At 50.8% G+C, this 19,117-nt stretch overlaps 1 protein-coding gene across 1 annotated transcript in view; it reads left to right on the forward strand.

Annotated features, from left to right (window-relative positions):
- LOC105496811 (cysteine rich secretory protein LCCL domain containing 2) overlaps window positions 1–19,117 on the forward strand; it is a 90,194-nt gene that overhangs the window by 31,551 nt on the left and 39,526 nt on the right. The window contains exons 6-8 of the mRNA XM_071085031.1: window positions 3,401–3,501; window positions 15,645–15,788; window positions 17,575–17,635. Coding sequence (XP_070941132.1) covers window positions 3,401–3,501; window positions 15,645–15,788; window positions 17,575–17,635 — 306 coding nt within the window. The remainder of the gene's footprint in view (window positions 1–3,400; window positions 3,502–15,644; window positions 15,789–17,574; window positions 17,636–19,117) is intronic.

The following is a 19,117-nucleotide window of genomic DNA, read 5'->3' on the forward strand; positions in this document are numbered from 1 at the left end:
CGTGTGGTGTCCAGCCCTTGACTCATTTGCTCATGGGACAAATATGTGCTGATTCTTGGAGAGCCGCTCCCCCAGTTCACGGCCTGAGGTTTGCATGCTGGCCGCTGGCCACTGCTGTGCTCGCCCCGTGCCCTGTGTAGCGTGGGCCCCGGGGCATGTTTGCTCAGTGACTGAATGAAACGGCAATGACCTCATGTATTTGTCTTGGGTCAGGAGTGGTTATGAAAAGGTGGGATGAAGGGGGAATCGCTGAGGTTGGGAGGAAAAATAGAAGCTCTCCCAAAACCATCTGGCATGCCTGCGGTGGCGTGGCTCAGCAGCCCACATGGATAAGCGCAGCGGGTGTGTCATTGCCTGGGAGGGACGCAGGCCCCATGCAAGGGCAGCAGACCGGTCCAAGGTGGTGGAATTCCTGGCCCAGTGGCAGTTGGGGAATGAGGAATCATTTGACTTGATTCAATATAAAAATAGACACTAGAAGGTCCTATCAGAAATGAAATTTTTTCCTTCTGTAGCCACCCCCTGCTTCCTTAAAAAAAGGAATAACCCATGTATGGTTATTACTCATCTTCAGTATACAGCGTGACACAGTTTCACATGTATTAGTCTGTTGGGGCTGCAACAACAGATGCCACAGCCTGGGCAGCTTACACATCAGACTTTTATCTCTCACCGTTCTGGAGGCTGGAAGTCCCCTGGATCAAGGTGTGGCAGATCAAGGTGTGGCAGCATCGGGCTCCAGCGGGGGCTCTCTTCCTGGCTCACCAACGGCCGCCTTCTTACATGGTGGTGAGAGATGAGGACACCAATCCTATTGGATCAGGACTTCACCTGTTGACCTTATTTAACCTTAATTAGTTTCGTCAAGGCCCTATCTCCACGTACAGTCACACTGGGGGTGAGGGCTTCAACACTGGGATTTGCGGAGACACATACTGAAAGTCCATGGCAATAGCCCTCTACTCGTGTAGCTACCATCCAGATGGAGATGGACGGTGTCTCCCGTGCCGCAGAGGCTCTCTCGTGCCCCGCAAAGTGACCACCATTCTAGCATCTTTCCCATCAGTCTGTGGTGTCTGGTTTGGGACCTCACATGAGGGGGGCTACACAGCACACTCCCAAATGGTGCCCCCAAATGGTATTTTGCTCAACATCACATTGGTGAGGTCTCCCCATGGTGTTGTGTCTTCACTGGTTCTTTCCTTTTGTCCGCTGCGTATTACTGCGTGCTGTCCATGGCCTCTTTCTTAGAGAGAGGGCTTGAGCCCCTGGGCTATGCAGGACACTGTCCCAGGCACCAGGGTGGGAAGGGTGGCTGGGAGGGTGGGTTTGGGTGTGGTGGGAGGTCAGATCCCTTGATGGGGATTCCCAGCCCGACAGGGGATGAGGTGGGTGTGTACATAGAGGGACTTGCACGTGAGGGAAGGTACTTCACGGTGCTATTCAAAACTTAAGGAGACTGGCCAGTGTGGTGGCTCATGCCTGTAATCCCAGGCTCCTTTGGCCAAGGCAGGAGAATCGCTTGAGTCCAAGAGTTCAAGACCAGTTTTGGCAACTGGTAAAACCTCATCTCTACAAAAAATACAAAAAGTTAGCTGGGTGTGGTAGTGCATGCCTGTATTCCCAGTTACTTGTGAGACTGAGGTGGGAGGATTGCTTGAGCCCAGGAGGTTGAGGCTGCAGTGAGCTGTGGTCATACCACTGCCCTCCAGCCTGGGTGACAGAGCAAGACCCTGTCTCAAAAATTAAGGAGATTGTTCATCTGCAGGACCTGATGCCCAGCCGGCCTTCCATCAATGCCAACCCTGAGTATTAGGGTTGAGCTGGGAGCGTCGGTGGTGTGGTTTGTCTGAGGAAATAGAGAACCCCAGACACAAGGGAAAATGGCAGGGGCAATGGGACGTACCCATGACAGGACCACAGTCATCTGAGAAACCTACTGGGCTTCACCCAGAGACAAGATGGGCTCTGGGCCCTCTCGGTCCCTTGGTGCTGTTCCTTTTGGGGGAGTCATCCCAAAGTCCCCCGAGGATCTGAGCAGAGGGTATCTGAGTGGGGATGTCTTGTGGCATGGCACAGACACGGTCATTCTGCCTCTAGAATGTGAGGGGGTGGGAGAGGCTGTGTGCGGGTCATAACCCCAGACGGTGCCCAGCCCTGTCCTTCCTGCACTGCACGGCCCACTGCCCCTCCCCTGCCCACAGTCCCCTCGGGGAGGCCAGGGTGCTTCTGGGGCCGCGGGAGGTTCTAGACCACTCTGGTAAGGACAGATGCCTGTCAGACCCAGAGCGTGCTTCCTGCCAGTTGTCTTCGGCCAGCACTGGCAGGGCCCCTCCCCTTCTTCCCTGGAAAGCATCAGAGCATTCCCCACACAAGCTTGTGGATTTCCCCAACTCTGAGAGCACAGCCTTCCCCATGAGTCAGGCGCCAGTCCGAGGGCTTCCCCACGGTCACTCCCTCAGTCTCACAGCAGAGCAGCAGCCCTGCTGCTATGACCCCATTTTACAGAAAGGGAGACCAAGGCTGGGGCTGGAGGAGGCTGGCTGAGGGCACACGCTGGCAGCCTGGGGCCCAGTTAGGGAAGCCTGCTCTCCACAGCCCAGGAGCTGCAGGAAGGGCCTTGGGATTCCTCTCACCACCGGTACCTGGCCCCTGGAGAAAGCCTTTGGTGCAGCCTCCAGTTTTCCTGCCCCTGGGAACTCCAGAGGGAGGCAGAGGGCAACTGTGACCCAAGAGGGACCTTTGACCCAGCCCCTAGAATAGAGTGTGCCTAACTAAGGCTCTGAGCCTGACGGCCTGGGTTCAAATCCCAGCCCCGCCACTTGCTTGCTCTGTGACCTGGGGCAAGTCACTTAACCTCACTGTGCCTCAGTTTCCTCTTCTGCAAAAGTATTGAATTCCAGCTCTTCCCTCCTAGGGTGTTGGGGAGATGGGGTGAGGAGCACAGTGAAGGCATAGACCGGGGATGGCATGTGGTAAAAACTGGGAAACACAAGCCATCTCCAGAACAGGCTGGCTTTACACATTTGAGAAACGGCTTAAAAGGGAGTCCTGACAGCTTTTCAGTGCTAAGGTGTTAGGATCCAGGGGCCCTGACAGTGTTCGGAGCCGTGTAGGTGGAAGGGGGGCCACGGGGCCGACAGCCAGCCAGGGCAAAGGTACTGGGTGGAAGAGCATCTTGCACCTCCCTTCTGCAGGATCGCTGGGATTCTGGAGCTCTCTAGACTCTGTGTGCATGGGAGGGTCTGGGACAGTCACATTTCCCGCTTCCCACAGCACACTCCTATCCCCCGACCTGTCAGTGATGGTGTTCAGGGACTCAGGTGGGCCTTGGAAGAGGATCAGTCCCAAGGCCTCACGTGGTAGTTCCCTCTGACGGTTGTTTTTGGTCTGTCCTCAGGGGGAACTGGATCGGAGAAGCCCCCTACAAGAATGGCCGGCCCTGCTCTGAGTGCCCGCCCAGCTATGGAGGCGGCTGCAGGAACAACTTGTGTTACCGAGGTAGGAAATTCACTCCCAACACTTTTGCAATGAATTTTCCTCAGTGTGAGTCATGTGACAGCGTTACATAAAATGGGGGAATTAAAGACGTCAGAGTCACCCCTCCCGGCCCTATTGAAGACGCTCTCAGCACGTTCCTCCCGCCTCTGTGATGAGCTGAGCCTCATCTCCAGGGTCTGGGTTCAGCTTCCAGGCCCGTGGAGAGCCGCACTGCCCCAAGATGTGACTTCCCATGGGCATCCAGGCTCTGCGGATGCTGGACACAGCATTAAATGCAGACATACTGCTCACCCTCATTAGCGTTCACAGTTTCATATGAAATAGGCCCGGGGCCGGGCACGGTGGCTCACACCTGTAACCCTAGCACTTTGGGAGGCTGAGGCAGGAGGACCATATGAGGCCATGTATTAGGGTTCTCTAGAGGGACAGAACTAATAGGATATATATAAATATATATATATGATTTATTAAGGAGTGTTAAACTCACATGATCACAAGATCCCACAATAGGCCATCTGCAAGCTGAGGAACAAGAAAGCCAGTGCGAGTCTGGAAGTGGAACAACCTCAAGCCCAATGTTTGAGGGCAGGAAGCATCCGGCACGAGAGAAAGATGGAAGCTGCTCCCAGCCTCCATCTAAATCAGTCTAGTCTTTTCACCGTTTTCTGCCAGCTTTATATCCTAGCTGCGCTGGCAGCTGATTAGATGGTGCCCACCCAGATCGAGGGTGGGTCTGCTTTTCCCAGCCCACTGACTCAAATGTTCACCTCCTTTGGCAGTACCCCCACAGATACACCCAGGATCAATACTTTGCATCCTTCAATCCAATCAAGTTGGCACTCAGTATTAACCATCACAAGCCCACCCCTTGTCAACTTGAACCCACACACATCTCCTGAGATCATTTATAATCTTCAAATAGAGACAGTAATAAGATCCTAATTACACCTAACATAATACAACTATCCTTCGTAAAACTGGAAACTCACCACCAGTCCCCAACCCAAATGCTATGACATAAAGTTAACAATACTTAAATGCTGATATGAAGTTAATAAATCTTACGTCCCATGATAAAGGAAAAAGGAAATAACATGAAGATATTTTCTTAGTACAAGTGTATACATGCACAAACATGTTTTTAACAAAAGGAGGAAATACTCATAACAATTACAGTCCTCGTATCTGCAACTGGTCACGTGGTCATAGCTGGTATTGATGACCACCTTCTTCTGCTGCCCATTCTGTATTCCCTTTGCCTTCAGCAAGCACCTCAGCAGGTCTTGTTTTTTTTTCCTAGTGGAGTGACCCAAACCTTCATTCCTAAAGGGACTGGGCCATTCGTAGTCCTGCCTGGATTGGGCTGTTGTAGTTTCCCATTGACCTTAATCACAGGACATGGTAATACTAAGAGATGCCCCAAGGGATCTCCTGTATTCCACACATGCTCTTCCTTACCTCCATGGTGGAGCAGTAGACTGATTTCATCTTGATAGTCCACGTCAATCACTCCAGCCAACACTGTAACTCCCTTCTTAGCCTGTTGACTTAAGGGTAGGAGCCCAAAGTGTCCAGGTGGCAATCTTAACTTCCAGTGCAATGGAATCATTGTTGTGTCTCCTGGTGGCAGCGTTCCTCCCTCTGGAACTAAGACCTCTAAGCCAGGAGAAGGTAATGTCTCAGCAACAGGAAGCAAACATTTTGCTAGTGGGTCTCTAGGGGTGAGGGCGAGTGATGCCACTTCCACTTCCACCCCTTCATTCCTGAACTCATGAATCTTGGCTATGGGAGAAACAATACCATATATTGGATGCTGATTGAGGGCATACATGGCCTTCTGGAGAACTTCGCCCCAGCCCTGCCAAGTATTGTCACCTAGTTGGCATTGTAATTGTGACTTCAAAAGGCCATTCCACCGTTCTATCAATCCAGCTGCTTTAGGATGATGGGGAACATGGTAAGACCAGTGAATTCCATGAGCATGAGCCCACTGCCACACTTTTTCAGCCATAAATTGAGTGCCTTGGTCAGAGGCAATGTTGTGTGGAATTCCAGGATGGTGGATAAGGCATTCTGTGAGTCCATGGATGGTAGTCTTGGCAGAAGCATTCCACGCAAAATAGGCAAACCTGTATCCAGAGTAAGCATCTGTTCCAGTGAGGACAAACCTCTGCCCTTTCCATGATGGAAGAGGTTCAATATAATCAACCTGCCACCAGGTAGCTAACTGATCACCCCCAAGGAATGGTGCCATATCGAAGGCTCAGTGTTGGTCTTTGCTGCTGGCAAATTGGGCACTCAGCAGTGGCCGTAGCCAGGTCAGCCTTGGTGAGTGAAAGTCCATGTTGCTGAGCCTATGCATAACCTCCACCCCCTGCCTCCATGGCCACTTTGTTCATGGGCCCAATGGGCGATGACAGAGGTGACTAAGGAAAGAGACTGAGTGGTGTCCACAGAATGAGCCATCCTCTCCACTTAATTCATAAATCCTGCTCTGCTGAGGTCACCTTTTGGTAAGCATTCACATGGGATGCGAACATCTTCACAGTTTCTGACCACTCAGAGAAGTCCATCTTCATCCCTCTTTCCCAAATGGCTTTGTCACCAATTTCCCAATCATGCTTCTTCCAAGTCCCCAACCATCCTGCCAAACCATTGGCTACAGCCCATGAATCAGTATAAAATTGCACATCTGACCATTTCTCCTTCCATGCAAAGTGTACAACCAGGTGCACTGCTCAAAGTCCTGCCCACTGGGAAGATTTCCCCTCACCACTGTCCCTCAAGCATGTCCTAGAAAGGGGCTGTAGGGCTGCAGCTGTCCACTCTTGGGTGGTGCTTGCATATCGTGCAGAACCATCTGTGAACCAGGCCCTAGTCTTCTCTTCGTCTGTCAACTGATGTTAGGGAACTCCCCATGAGGCCATGGGTGCAGGCTGGCGGAGAGAAGGCAGGGTGGCGGGAGTGGAGACCAGGGGCAGTTGAGCCACTTCCTTATGTAACTTACTTGTGCTTTCAGGACTTGCTTGAGCCCAATCACTTATACCACTTCCATTTGATGATGGAATGCTGCTGTGCATGACCCATGTTATGGCTCGATGGGTCAGAAAGCATCCAGTTCGTGATAGGCAGTTCAGGTCACATGGTGACTTGATGATCCATAGTCAAACGTTCAGTTTCCACCAAAGCCTAGTAACAGGCCAAGAGCTGTCTCTCAAAAGGAAAGTAGTTATTTGCAGAAGATGGCAGGGCCTTGCTCCAAAATCCTAGAGGCCTCGTCTGTGATTCACCTATGGGGGCCTCTCAGAGGCTCCAAACAGCATCCCTGTCTGCCACTGACACCTCAAGCACCACTGGAGCTGCTGGGTCATATGGCCCAAGTGGCAGAGCAGCTTGCACAGCAGCCTGTTGCAGAGCCTTCTCCTGTTCTGGACCCACTCAAAACTGGCAGCCTTTTGGGTCACTTGATAAATGAGCCAGAGTAACACACCCAGATGAGGAATGTGTTGACTCCAAAATCCTAATTGGCCCACTAGGCATTGTGCCTCTTTCTTGATTGTAGGAGGGACCAAATGCAACAACTTATCCTTCACCTTAGAAGGAATACCTTAACAGCACTAGACCCCTATAAATTTTACCGAGGTAGAAGTTTCCTGAATTTTAGTCGAATTTATTTCCCATCCTCTGGTATGCAAATGTCTCACCAATAAGTCCAGCGTGTTTGCTACTTCTTGCTCACTGGATCCAATCAGCAAAATGTCATCAATGCAATGGACCAGTGTGATATCTTGCAGAAGTGAAAGCAATCACATTCTCCCTGAATCAGATTATGACACAAAGCTGGAGAGTTTATATACCCCTGAGGTAGGACAGTAAAGATATATTGTTGACCCTTCAGCTGAAGGCAAATTGCTTCTGGTGGGCCTTATGGGCAGGAATGGAGAAAAAGGCATTTACCGAGTCAACGGCTGCCTACCAGGTACCAGGAGATGTGGTAGTTTACTCAAGCAATGAAACCACATCTGGTACAGCAGCTGCAGTTGGAGTCACCACTTGGTTAAGCTTACAATAATCCACTGTTATTCTCCAAGATGCATCTGTCTTCTGCACAGGCCACAGGGGAGAACTGAACCAGGATGTGGTGGGAGTCACCACCCCTGTGTGTTTCAAGTCCTTGATAGTGGCACTAATCTCTGCAGTCCCTCCAGGGATGTGATATTGTTTTCGATTTACTATTTTTCTAAGTAGAGGCAACTCTAATGGCTTCCGTTTGGCCTTTCCCACCATAATAGCCCTCCCCTAACTGTCAGGGAGCCAAAGTGGGGGTTCTGCCAGCTGCTAAGTATGTCTAAGCCAATTATGCATTCTGACACTGGGGAAATGACCACAGGATGAGTCCAGGGACCCACTGGACCCATGTAAGCCAGACCTGAGCTAAAATTCCATTCATTACCTGACCTCCATGAGCACCTACTTTAACTGGAGGACCACAATGATGTTTTGGGTCCCCTGGAGTCAATACCAGCTCAGAGCCAGTGTCCAGCAGTCCCCAAAATGTCTGATCATTTCCCTTTCCCCAGTGCAGTTTCCCCGGTACAAGGCCAGAGGTCTCCTTGGGGAAGGATGGGAGAAAGATTAACAGCATAAATTGTTGGTAACATAGTGGGGTCCTTCCTCAAGGGGACCTGGCCTCCCCTTCATTCAAGGGGTTCTGGGTCTGTAAACTGGCTCAAGTCTGGAAATGTATGGAGGGGCCGTGATTCTCTGTTTTTATAATTCAAATTACTCTTTTGTCCACTCGATCTGGAAGTTTTCTGCTTATGTAAATTAAGTGGGAATGCAGTAGGCTTCCTATCATTTTCACTTCTAGGAGCAGCACAATTAATTAGTCAATGCCAGGACTCTACACGAGTCAGACTATTCTGATTGCTGCTTTGCCTCTGCTGTCCATGATGGTAGCTATGCCCACCTTGCTTTTGGTGGTTGAGTGCTGCCACTTGGCCCCTGCCACCTTGGGATCCAATCATTCCCATTGCATTTAAATTTTGTAGTTGAGTGACTGCGGTTCCTACTGTTAGATCTGATGTACAGAGAAAAGCAATTACAAAGATGCAGGTGCTGCCTTTACAAATCTATTTCACAAAGCATTAGTCAAGGGTGTATCTTCTGGGGATTCTCCTGGCTGGGATGAGTAGGTCCAAAGTGACTAATCCACTCTACCATCCCGATCTCCCTAAGCCTTTGGACCCCTTCCTCTACATTAAACCAACGGAGATCAGGCATTTCCAGCTCACTCACAGTGGGCCACCTTGTAATCCATATTTCAGCTAACCAAGCAAATAAAGCAAATAAAAACAGTGAAGAACCTTTTTTTAACTTCCTGAGCTGCACCATTAAATTAAACGAAGAATTCCTATTTAGTTGGCCCAAATCAATAAATTCAGCCTAATCCAACTCTATGTTCCTTCCACCATTATCCTACACCCTTAATATCCCTTCCCATGACTGTTCTCCAGATTTCTGCTTATATACATTAGAAAATTCAAGCAGTTCTTTTCAAGTGTAGCATACTTCCTCATGTGTCACACTCTGAACCTCACCTCTAGGGGCCCACCAGGACTTTAGTCTAGTTATAGGTCTAGAAGCAAACAGGGATGTTGGGGTTGGCTCCTGAGGAGAATCAATATTATCTTGCTTGGCAGCTGCCTCAGGGAAGGCCAGCACTGTTGCCTCAAGCAGCGCAGGGTTTATCCCCTCACACAAAGGTGGAAAGGTTGGTGGCAGCATGCGTCAGGGAGGAGATGTTGCCACTGCTGGGGATGGGGAACCTGTTTCTTCTGGCAAAAAAAGGTCACCAGCATTTATAAGCTCAGTGTCCCCAGCTTCATCAGGGTCCTCCCACACATCCCCATTCCAAGTTTCAGGGTCCCATTCTTTTCCAATCAATGGCCTCAGTTTAATAAGTAGACACCTAGCGAGGTGTCTGTGCATGCACCTTCATTGCAGGTCAGCCACTTGCATGAGAAGAGCTTGTGTCTGTTTTTCCACAATTTCAGCTCTTTCTCTACAGGAGATAAGACTCACTCAGGGCAATCTTAGCAGATTTGAGGCTCAGTATCTGCTTCTGAAGCTGGAAGTTAGAATCCCTGAGTTCATCATTTTCTTTCGTCACTTTGTCCAGTGAACGTAGAAGCAACCAACCAGCTTCATTATTTTCCTTGGTTCTCCATATATAGTCAAAGGTATTATGTCTAGAGTCACTGAACTCCTTCCCTCTCACAAGCGCTGAATCAGGAGTGTCAAATGCACTTATTTTGCATAACTCTCCAAATAGCTCATGCCAAGGACTCCCAGTGTTCTCCATACTATTAGAAGTAGAGTCCTTAGCATTTTGGGGTACAGTCATATTAAGCAGCCAACTCTAGAAACCTTAAAACCAATTAAAGAACTCCATCCTTAATATTCCGTTCCTCTAGAACCACTCCTGGTACCAAAATCTGTATTCATCAGGGTTCTCTAGAGGAACAAAACTAATAGGATATATATATAGGGGAGTGTATTCAGGAGTGTTAAACTCACATAATCACAAGGTCCCACAATAGGCTGTCTGCAAGTCGAGGAGCAAGGAAGCCAGTCCGAGTCCTAAAGCTAAAGAACTTGAAGTCTGACGTTCGAGGACAGGAAGCATCCAGCATGGGAGAAAGATGTAGGCTGAGAGGCTAAGGCAGTCTAGCCTTCTCACATTTTTCTTCCTGCTTTATATCCTAGCCGCTATGGTGGCTGATTAGATGGTGCCCACCAAGATTAAAGGTGGGCCTGCCTTTCCCAGACCACTGACTCAAGTGTTCGTCTCCTTTGGCAGCACCTGCATAGACACACCCAGGATCAATACTTTGCATCCTTCAATCCAGTCAAGCTGACACTCAGTATTAACCATCACAGCCCAGGAGTTCCAGATCAGCCTGGACAACATAGCAAGAACCCATCTCTACAAAAAATAAAATAGAAAATCAGCCAGGTGTGGTCATGCGCTCTCTGGTCCTGGCTGTGGCCTGGGAGGCTTAGGTGGGAAGATCACTTGAGCCCAGGAGTTTGAGGCTGCAGTGAGCCATGATGGCGCCACTGCACTCCAGCCTGGGCAACACAGCCAGACCCCAACTCTAAAAATATAAAACAGACATTTGAATAAGAATGTAAAAGCAAACAACGTGATTTTCCAAATGAGCTCACTAGTGGGAAGCACCTGCAACATGGACGGCTGGGCAGGATCAGTCCTCCCGGGCTGTTTGGCCCTTTACTCCTGTGTCCTTGCCCCCACTGGCCTCCCCTTCATGTGTGTGTCTTGCTCGTGCTCCCTGACTGTGCTAGAGGTTTCTTGCCCCCATTCCCTCAGCTCTCAGGACTGGAGCTGTTGGAGGCGATGTGATTTTCTACCTAGTTCACCTTTTTTTTGAGACATGGCCTCCCTTTGTTGCCCAGGCTGGAGTGCAGTGGTGCAATCTTGGCTCACTGTAGCCACAACCTCCCGGGCTCAAAGGATCCTCCCGTCTCAGCCTCCCAAGTAGCTGGGACTACAGGCAGATGCCACCATGGCTAATTTTTTAAGTTTTTTTTAGAGATGGGATCTCACTATATTGCCCAGGCTGGTCTCAAACTCCCAAGCAATCCTCCCTCCTTGGCCTCCCAAAGTGCTGGGATTACAGGCGTGCGCCATCACGCCCGCCCACCATTTCTTCACTGGTTCCCATTTAGGATGTTTCCACTTCTGCTACTATAAGTAACACAGGTTTCTGGTGCCTAAAACGTTTGTCATGTTTTGGGATATTTCCTCAGGCTCCCAGAAGTTATGTCCCCGACGGGGCATGGCTGGGCCATGGGGCTGACCATGCTCTTGTGGCTCAGGCTTTGTGTGTGTGTGTGTGTGTGTGTGTGTGTGTGTGTGTGTGTGTGTCTCCATTGGCAGCCTTGTCATGACCGAGGGGACTTGCAGAGAGTTGGGTGGGCTCTGCTGGCAGGGGAGGGTGGGGTAGACGTGAGATCAGGCTGGTGGGCTCTGGAGTGAAGAACAGGTGGGCTAGATCAGGGGTCCCAGACCCTCAGGACCCAGGTCCTCTGTTGTCCCAGCCAGCTGTTCATGGCTGACTGCCCACTGGGGAGAGGAGATGTCCTAAGTGGGGATGGGGCTGGAAGAAGGAGCGATCTGAACACTAAGACAGACCATCTGGGTCTGGATCATGTATCACCTGTGGCAGTCCTGGTGTAACCCCCACCTCCAGGGAGCCTTCCTGGACTTCACAGACAGACAGTGCACCTGCCCCATGTTCATCACTCCCCCAGACTCCTTGGGAACCTTGATCCTCAGCTGCCAGCTCACTCCAGGGCCTCCAGGGGCACGTGGCAGGGGTGTCTTGTGTGTTGTTTGAATAAATATGCCAATAGCCACAGAGGGGCATTTTCAAAGAACAAATGTGCACAGAGACCTTAGATGCCAGTTTACGTCCACCAACATAGCCCCATGTACTAATTTTTAAATTTTTGGTGGAAAGTATCCAACTTTCCTCGGCAGGTACCCAATTTCCCTAGCTAATCATGCAGCAACTCTCCTCTGAAGCAGCTTCTCTGTAGAAGCTACTTACCAAGAGCATATCCAGGAGGCCTGGTAAGGCCTTGACCTCTAACGGAGATGGAGCAGGGATAAGGATATAAAAAAGAGGTATTCTCCCCTCTCACCCCCGCCTGTGTGGTGATAGAAGGCGCAGGCTTCGGGGAAAGGTGGTTTGACTCCCAGCCCAGCTACTTCCCAGCTGTGTGAGCCTGGGCAGGGCCCTTGCCCTCTCTGAGCCTTCTTCCTCATCTGTGAAATGTGGCCAATCATGCCTCCGAAAGCAAATGGGAGGCTGACAGGAGAAAATGCCAGGGATGGCTGGGCGTGGTGGCTCATGCCTGTAATTCCAGCACTTTGGGAGGCTGAGGCGGGTGGATCACCTGAGGTCGGGAGTTCAAGACCAGCCTGACCAACATGGAGAAACCCCGTCACTACTAAAAATACAAAATTAGCCAGGTGTGGTGGCACATGCCTGTAATCCCAGGCTGAGGTAGTATAATCGCTTGAACCCGGGAGGTGGAGGTTGCGGTGAGCCGAGATTGCGCCATTGCACTCCAGCCTGGGCAAAAAGAGCAAAACTCTGTCTCAAAAAGAGAGAGAGAGAGAGAGAGAGAGAGAGAAGGAGAGAAAGAAAGAAAATGCCGGGGAGGGCCCAGCCAGCATCTGGCCAGTGCTCGGTGAACGTTAGCTCTGAGTGTGGTCACCAGGTTTAGAACCAGGAGGGAATCTGCAGAGTGATATAGATAATGCCCTGAGACCCCAGCCCGGAGCAGAATGGGGCACAGAATAACCTTGCCGTGACCTCTGCACGGAATTTCCCCGGGCCCGTGCTGGGCCATACAAGGTGTCTTCATTAGGAGGTACTCGGATCCAGCCCATCCTGCGGGTAAAGCCTTCTACTTTTCACATGTGGGTGTGAGAGCCAGGACTGTCTGTCTGCCCATTTTCTTAAATAGAGAGTCCTCAAATGCTTTAGACCGCTTTACCAAACTCTCCTCAGCTAAATAAAGCTGCGATTATGAGGTCTCAACATCCTAAAGGCCAGTGGAAGAAAACCCGGCTTATTCTCGAGCCAGCTCCCGCTCTCAGTGAGGGCAAGCCTGAATAGCCTCATTGACAGGAAGAACAGACACGCGCCCAGGCAGCCTCTGCAAACCCGGTGTCTTCCTGAAGCTTCCACAGATAGCTTTTGCTGCCAGAGGTGTTCTCAGAGTTCCCTTTTTGAAAGTCTTTAAGCTCTGTTGCTGGACATACGCTCTTTTCTTTAGGTGACAGGATTCTCTGGGGGTTTTGATAATTCATGCATTTGGTGAATTTTGTTGAGCAACTGCTGAGTGCTGGGTGCCAGGTATGAGGCAGGCTGGCCCCCGGCCTCTGGAAGTTTGCAGCTGGTGGATGAGGCAGGTGGTGGGGAAATGACAGCTGCGAGCAAGCTGCTGGGGAACAGTGCAGGGTGACCCATGAGCACATCCAAGATTAGAATTGGGGCTCAGAATGGCTTCCCACCTTCCGACTTAAACCCGTCCCTTCCGCTTGTGGGACAGGACCAGCCTGGGGTGGTGGTTGTAGGGTAGTGAAACCGGCCAGTGAAGCAGCTATACCCCAGCCTGGGAAGGCGTCAGGGAGTCAGTCATTTGCCCCTCGTTTGGCTGTTTGGTGTTGTGTGGACACAAAACACTTGCTCTGTCCTTTAGCAAAGAAAGCTCATGTATTTTAAGAAGTGGAAATAAGACTTTGGGATTGAGGAACACTTGCTGAAACTTGGATTTTTTTTTTTTTTTTTTTTTTTTTTTTTGAGACGGAGTTTCACTCTGTCACCCAGGCTGGAGTGCAGTGGCACGATCTCCACTCACGGCAGCCTCCACCTCTCTACCTCCCAGGTTCAAGCACTTCTCCTGCCTCAGCCCCCCAAGTAGCTGGGAATACAGGCACCTGCCACCATGCCCAGCTAAATTCTGTATTTTCAGTAGAGACAGGGTTTCACCATCTTGGCCAGGCTGGTCTCGAACTCCTGACCTCATGCAATCCACCCGCCTCGGCTTCCCAAAGTGCTGGGATTACAGGTATGAGCCACCACACCTGGCCCTGAAACTTGGATTTTAATCCAAAACCACAAAGAGACCTGCAAGGGCGCTCTAGTTATTCTCCTTGAAATTGTTGTCACCCAGATACATCTATTGCCCTTTTTGCTTGGGGAGCTTGGAGACCACAGGTTTCCAACTCTGGTCCAAAGACATCTGTTGGGGCACGGGAGGGGCGGGCCATAAGTGAAGGTATTCACGGTCCCCAGCAGAGATGCTCCTGAATTTGTCTTTGATCAGGGCCGCTCTGGCAAATGAAAGTAGCAGTTTCTTTGCTTTAGCTGGAGTCTACAGATTGGTATCCTGCTGGTCTGACTGCAGGTTCTGGTGAGCAGTTTGTAGTTGTCTTTCAGGTTGAAAACTGGAAGATAAGCTAACTGAGGTTTAGTAAGTGCAATCTGTTTGGTTAATTAAAATGTTTTACAACATGGGTCGTGGTGATAGTTGGAGAAATGACAATATACCACGTCCTTGAATAAGGAAAAGATTGTTCTTTTGGATAGTCGGATAGTTCTACATGTTGAGCGTGACATTATCGGACAGGAAAACTCCAGTACAGAAGTAACAGTTGAGCTGGTTAAGTGGCCCTGACTGGCAGGGGGAGAGAAGGGATGGAAATGGGCTGGTGTGAGGTGCAGTTGGGGTCTAGGAGCACTGAGGCTGGCTTTTGTGCGCCATGGTGGGTGCATGACGAGGAAGACCCTTCCCCAGTGAAAACCCAGGGATAAGGAGGGGACTTCCTGGGGGTCCGCCATGGCTTTGGGCCAGTGGCTGAGGAAGTTTTGTTTTGTTTTGTTTTGTTTTGTTTGAGACAGAGTTTCGCTCTTGTCACCTAGGCCGGACTGCAATGGTGCAATCTCAGCTCACTGCAACCTCCACCTCCCGGGTTCAAGCGATTCTCCTGCCTCAGCACCCTCCAAGTAGCTAGGATTACAGGCGCTCGCCACCATGTCCAACTAATTTTTGTATTTTTAGTAGAGACGGGGTTTTGCCATGTTAGCCAGGCTGGTCTCAAACTCCTGACCTCAGGTGATCCGCCCACCTCAGCCTCCCAAAGTGCTGGGATTACGGGCGTGAGCCACCGCGCCCGGCCTGAGGCAGCTTCTTGAAGTTGCTTCGTGGGGGCAGAGGGTCAGGTGGAGGAGGAGATGGGACAAGAAAGCATTATGATAACCCAGGTGTGGGCGGGAGGCCTGCTAACCTCTGGGCAGCCTGGCTGGTCTTGGGTCCAAAGTAAACGCAGTGAGCGGAGAGCGTCCCCATCTCATCTGGGCTGGTAGAATTCCACCTGGCCAGGTCTGTTCTGAAATGTAACTTTCTCTTTGCCACTGAAACGATTCTTTGTAAAACCAAACCTCAAACACGTTTAGTTTTCAAATTGCTTTTTTTTTTCCCCCGAAGTGCGTTTTTGTTGAATCCCAGTGTGTTATTTTTTTTCCTCCCTCTTCAATATTAAGAAGAAACCTACACTCCAAAACCTGAAACGGACGAGATGAATGAGGTGGAAACGGCTCCCATTCCTGAAGAAAACCATGTTTGGCTCCAACCGAGGGTGATGAGACCCACCAAACCCGAGAAAACGTCTGCGGTCAACTACATGAGTGAGTCCGGGCCTCCTCCACCCCGCCTGCCCTCCCAGCACCTCCAAAGGGGACAGGGTGGGTGGAGGAGGGGAGCGAGTGGATTTAGGTCTGCAAATCCACAAACAGTGGGAAACAGGGTGCGGCGAAGCTCATGGAGGCACAACCGTAAGACGTTTTTCAAAAACGATATTTTTAAGTCATTTCAAAAGCAAGCATTATAGGACTTGCGCTTGGGTGGCATTTTTTTCCCCCAGACAGGTATTTTAAGGTTAGACCTTCCCTTGTCCTTTCAAAAGGGATCTGGGCTGAAGTTGGGTTCCTCTGGAAGGCGCTGGCCCCGCAGAGGGCAGGCAGCGTCCAGGCTGGCTCTGGCAGGTTCCACTCCTTCCTCACCAGGTCCTGGCTCTGGACTCAGTTGGAGCATCCATGAAGTAGGGGATAGTGGTGCTGCATCAGGCTTGCCCGGAGGATGAGCTGCAGCAACGCGGGTCACCCAGTGCCAGCTGAGGCCTCCCTGTACATTGAGATAATTGCAGAGTTGCCTACAACTCTTTTTTGAGATGGAGTTTCGCTCTTGTCACCCAGGCCGGAGTGCAATGCACGATCTCGGCTCACTGCAACCTTCGCCTTCATGGTTCAAGCAATTCTCCTGCCTCAGCCCCCTGAGTAGCTGGGACTACAGGTGCCCACCACCATGCCCAGCTAATTTTTGTATTTTTAGTAGAGAAGGGGAGATGTTTCCCCGTGAGACTTCCAGGAATCCACAAAATATTGGGGATTGCTCACCTCTGGCCCTTTGGCTCCCCGGGCACCTCAGCTGCCCAAGCTTTTGTTCTCCCTGCCTTCACCTCCCCAGGGTGGAGTTCAGCTCACCTTCAATTTCCCTGGACGCTGCTGCGGGACCTCATTCACAGCCGTTGTTTCTGCAGGCCTGGGGCTGTGGAGGGACATTTTCACTCAGGTGGGGCTGGAGGCCTGGGCTGGATGCCCTTGGCTCTCCCCATTTGCCCCGCAAGCCTCAAAGGCCCTACAACTGGACCCCTCTTTGAGGAACAGCCTCACACCCGCCTTCTCAGAGCCCCTCTCTTCTTTTCATAACTACCATCTCCCCTGCCCCCACCAGGCTTTCTGTCCTCTTCAGATGTCTTTCCCTATGATGCTGGAGCATTCTGTAGCTTGCTTTGACCAGGAAATATGCGGAGGCCTCATCCGTCCAGGAGTTCAAAATGGTGCCATTGTTTCTTTCAATAACATACGTTTACATCCCTTTTCAAACTATAACATGACTCCAAGACTGATATGTTCCCATAAAATAAAGCAAAAAGCTTTGCAAAAGGCATCTTGGCGATGGGGGAGATGACTCGGGTGAGCCTGGCTGGGTCCCCCGCCCCACAGACTCGGAGCAACGTCCTCCCTACCCCCTCAGGAGGCCTGCCCTGCAGAGCCCTGTGGGACCACAGGCACATAGTGTATGCCAGGCACCCTGCCAAGGCCAGAGTTCACTTTCTCTGTCAGTGCTCACAAAAGCCCTTGGAGGTGGGTACTGTCGCTGTCCCCATTGTTCATATGTGGAAATTGAAACTCAAGGGGAAGTAACTTGCCCAAGGTCACTCTGCTACTGTAAAGCGGTGGGCCTGGGGTCTGAGCCCCCAGCGGAAGCCTTCAACCATCAGGCATCGCCCTTGCTCTTAGAATAGCATGGATTGGATTGCGGAATGTGTCAAAATGTCCCTCAGCATGGGGAAGGCTCTTCTCACTCTCCTGCTTTCGTGCCGTGACATGTATTTCTGCACTTCTCTCCTAGCCCAAGTCGTCAGATGTGACACCAAGATGAAGGACAAGTGCAAAGGGTCCACGTGTAACAGGTGAGCCTGTGCTGGGCTGTTCTGCTGTTGCATATTTAGCAAGCTACTCTCACCAAGCAGAACAGGGGTTAGGGCTGGGTAGTGTCCGGGCACGTGCTCGCCTCGGCCATTGGCAGATCCTATGGGAATGCTGCAGGATCTGCGCAGGCTGCTCCCAGTGGGCCCCACTGGACGGATGGGCCACCCCTGTATCCCCCCCATGGTAGATGAATAAATCCATCTAGCTGATGCAGTCATTCAGATGATGAACACTGTCTGCCAAAAAGAACGAGTTTGGTTTTGGCAGTGTGACTGCCGGGCTGTTCTTTGTGGTAGTAAGCAGCCAACAGGTGCAGCCGCCGCATGCACACCCTGAGTCAAATGGGAAAACCGTGTCATTGGGAGAGGGGACCTTGCTCGTCTTCCTACGAATTCTGGCATCAGTTTGCCGAAAGCTGAATCGAGTTATTTAAAGCACATGTTAAAAAGGGAAGGTGGAATCTTCGGTTTTATATCACAAGGGTTTGGAATTTAGTTTGCCGGGAGAACACTTCACTTAGACGTTGGCAGGACTGTGATGAGAGGGACTTGGAGCAGCCAGGATGAGGCGGCTCAGTGGGCTCACATGTGGTGCTGTCGTTTGTTGGTGAAATGAGCCTGATGTGTCAACAGTCAGCGGTGGAATAACAGTGCCTAAAACCTCGCACTCAGTGTTAGAGTAGCACTTGTATGTCTCCGTGCTGGGCGAATTGGGGGAAAGCAGGCAGTGCCTGGCAGGGGCCTCCGCCGTGTGCACTGCCCAGTGTGGGCTGCCAAGAAGCTGGAGTTGTCCTTTTGTGGCGATGCATCTTTCTGAACGCTAAGCGCATCATGAGAGCTTCTCCCCTGAGTAGTAGTCAGTGGAAAAAGGTGAGCACGTGTTGGAGAACATTCCTTGTCAGACAACATGGAGGCAGTTCCAGAGCTGGGGTGGTTGGGGCACTCCCCACACAGGGAGGAGGCGGGAATCTGTCCACATGAAGGCTGTTAGAGGCCTCCAGTCAAGAAGAGTTACTCAGCCCCAATCTGCCATGGTGGGAGTATCCTGAGTCTTGCTGTAGAGGCCGCCCACAGTCTGGCACACCTGTTTTCTGTTCATCGTGCTTTTACAAAAATAATAGTCAGTGGGCTTTTTTTTCTGACTTGAAAAGGTAACTATGCTCATTAATAATGATTCAGGAAAGTAATAACAACAACAAAAAGGTAGAAAGAAAAAAATGTGTCCCAAAATCTCATCAATACCAGTAGCAATTTGATGTATTTCCTTCCAGTCTTTTTTTCTGTGCACAGATGAGGCTAATGCTGCTTATGTATTTTCTTTTCTTTTTTTTTTTTTGAGTTGGAGTCTTGCTCTGTTACCCAGGCTGGAGTGCAGTGGCACGATCTCAGCTCACTGCAACCTCTGCCTCCTGGGTTCAAGTGATTCTCCCACCTTAGCCTGCTGAGTAGCTGGAACTACAGGCT

This window comes from Macaca nemestrina, chromosome 18, assembly GCF_043159975.1.
Source record: "Macaca nemestrina isolate mMacNem1 chromosome 18, mMacNem.hap1, whole genome shotgun sequence".
In the NCBI taxonomy this organism is placed as follows: domain Eukaryota; kingdom Metazoa; phylum Chordata; class Mammalia; order Primates; family Cercopithecidae; genus Macaca; species Macaca nemestrina.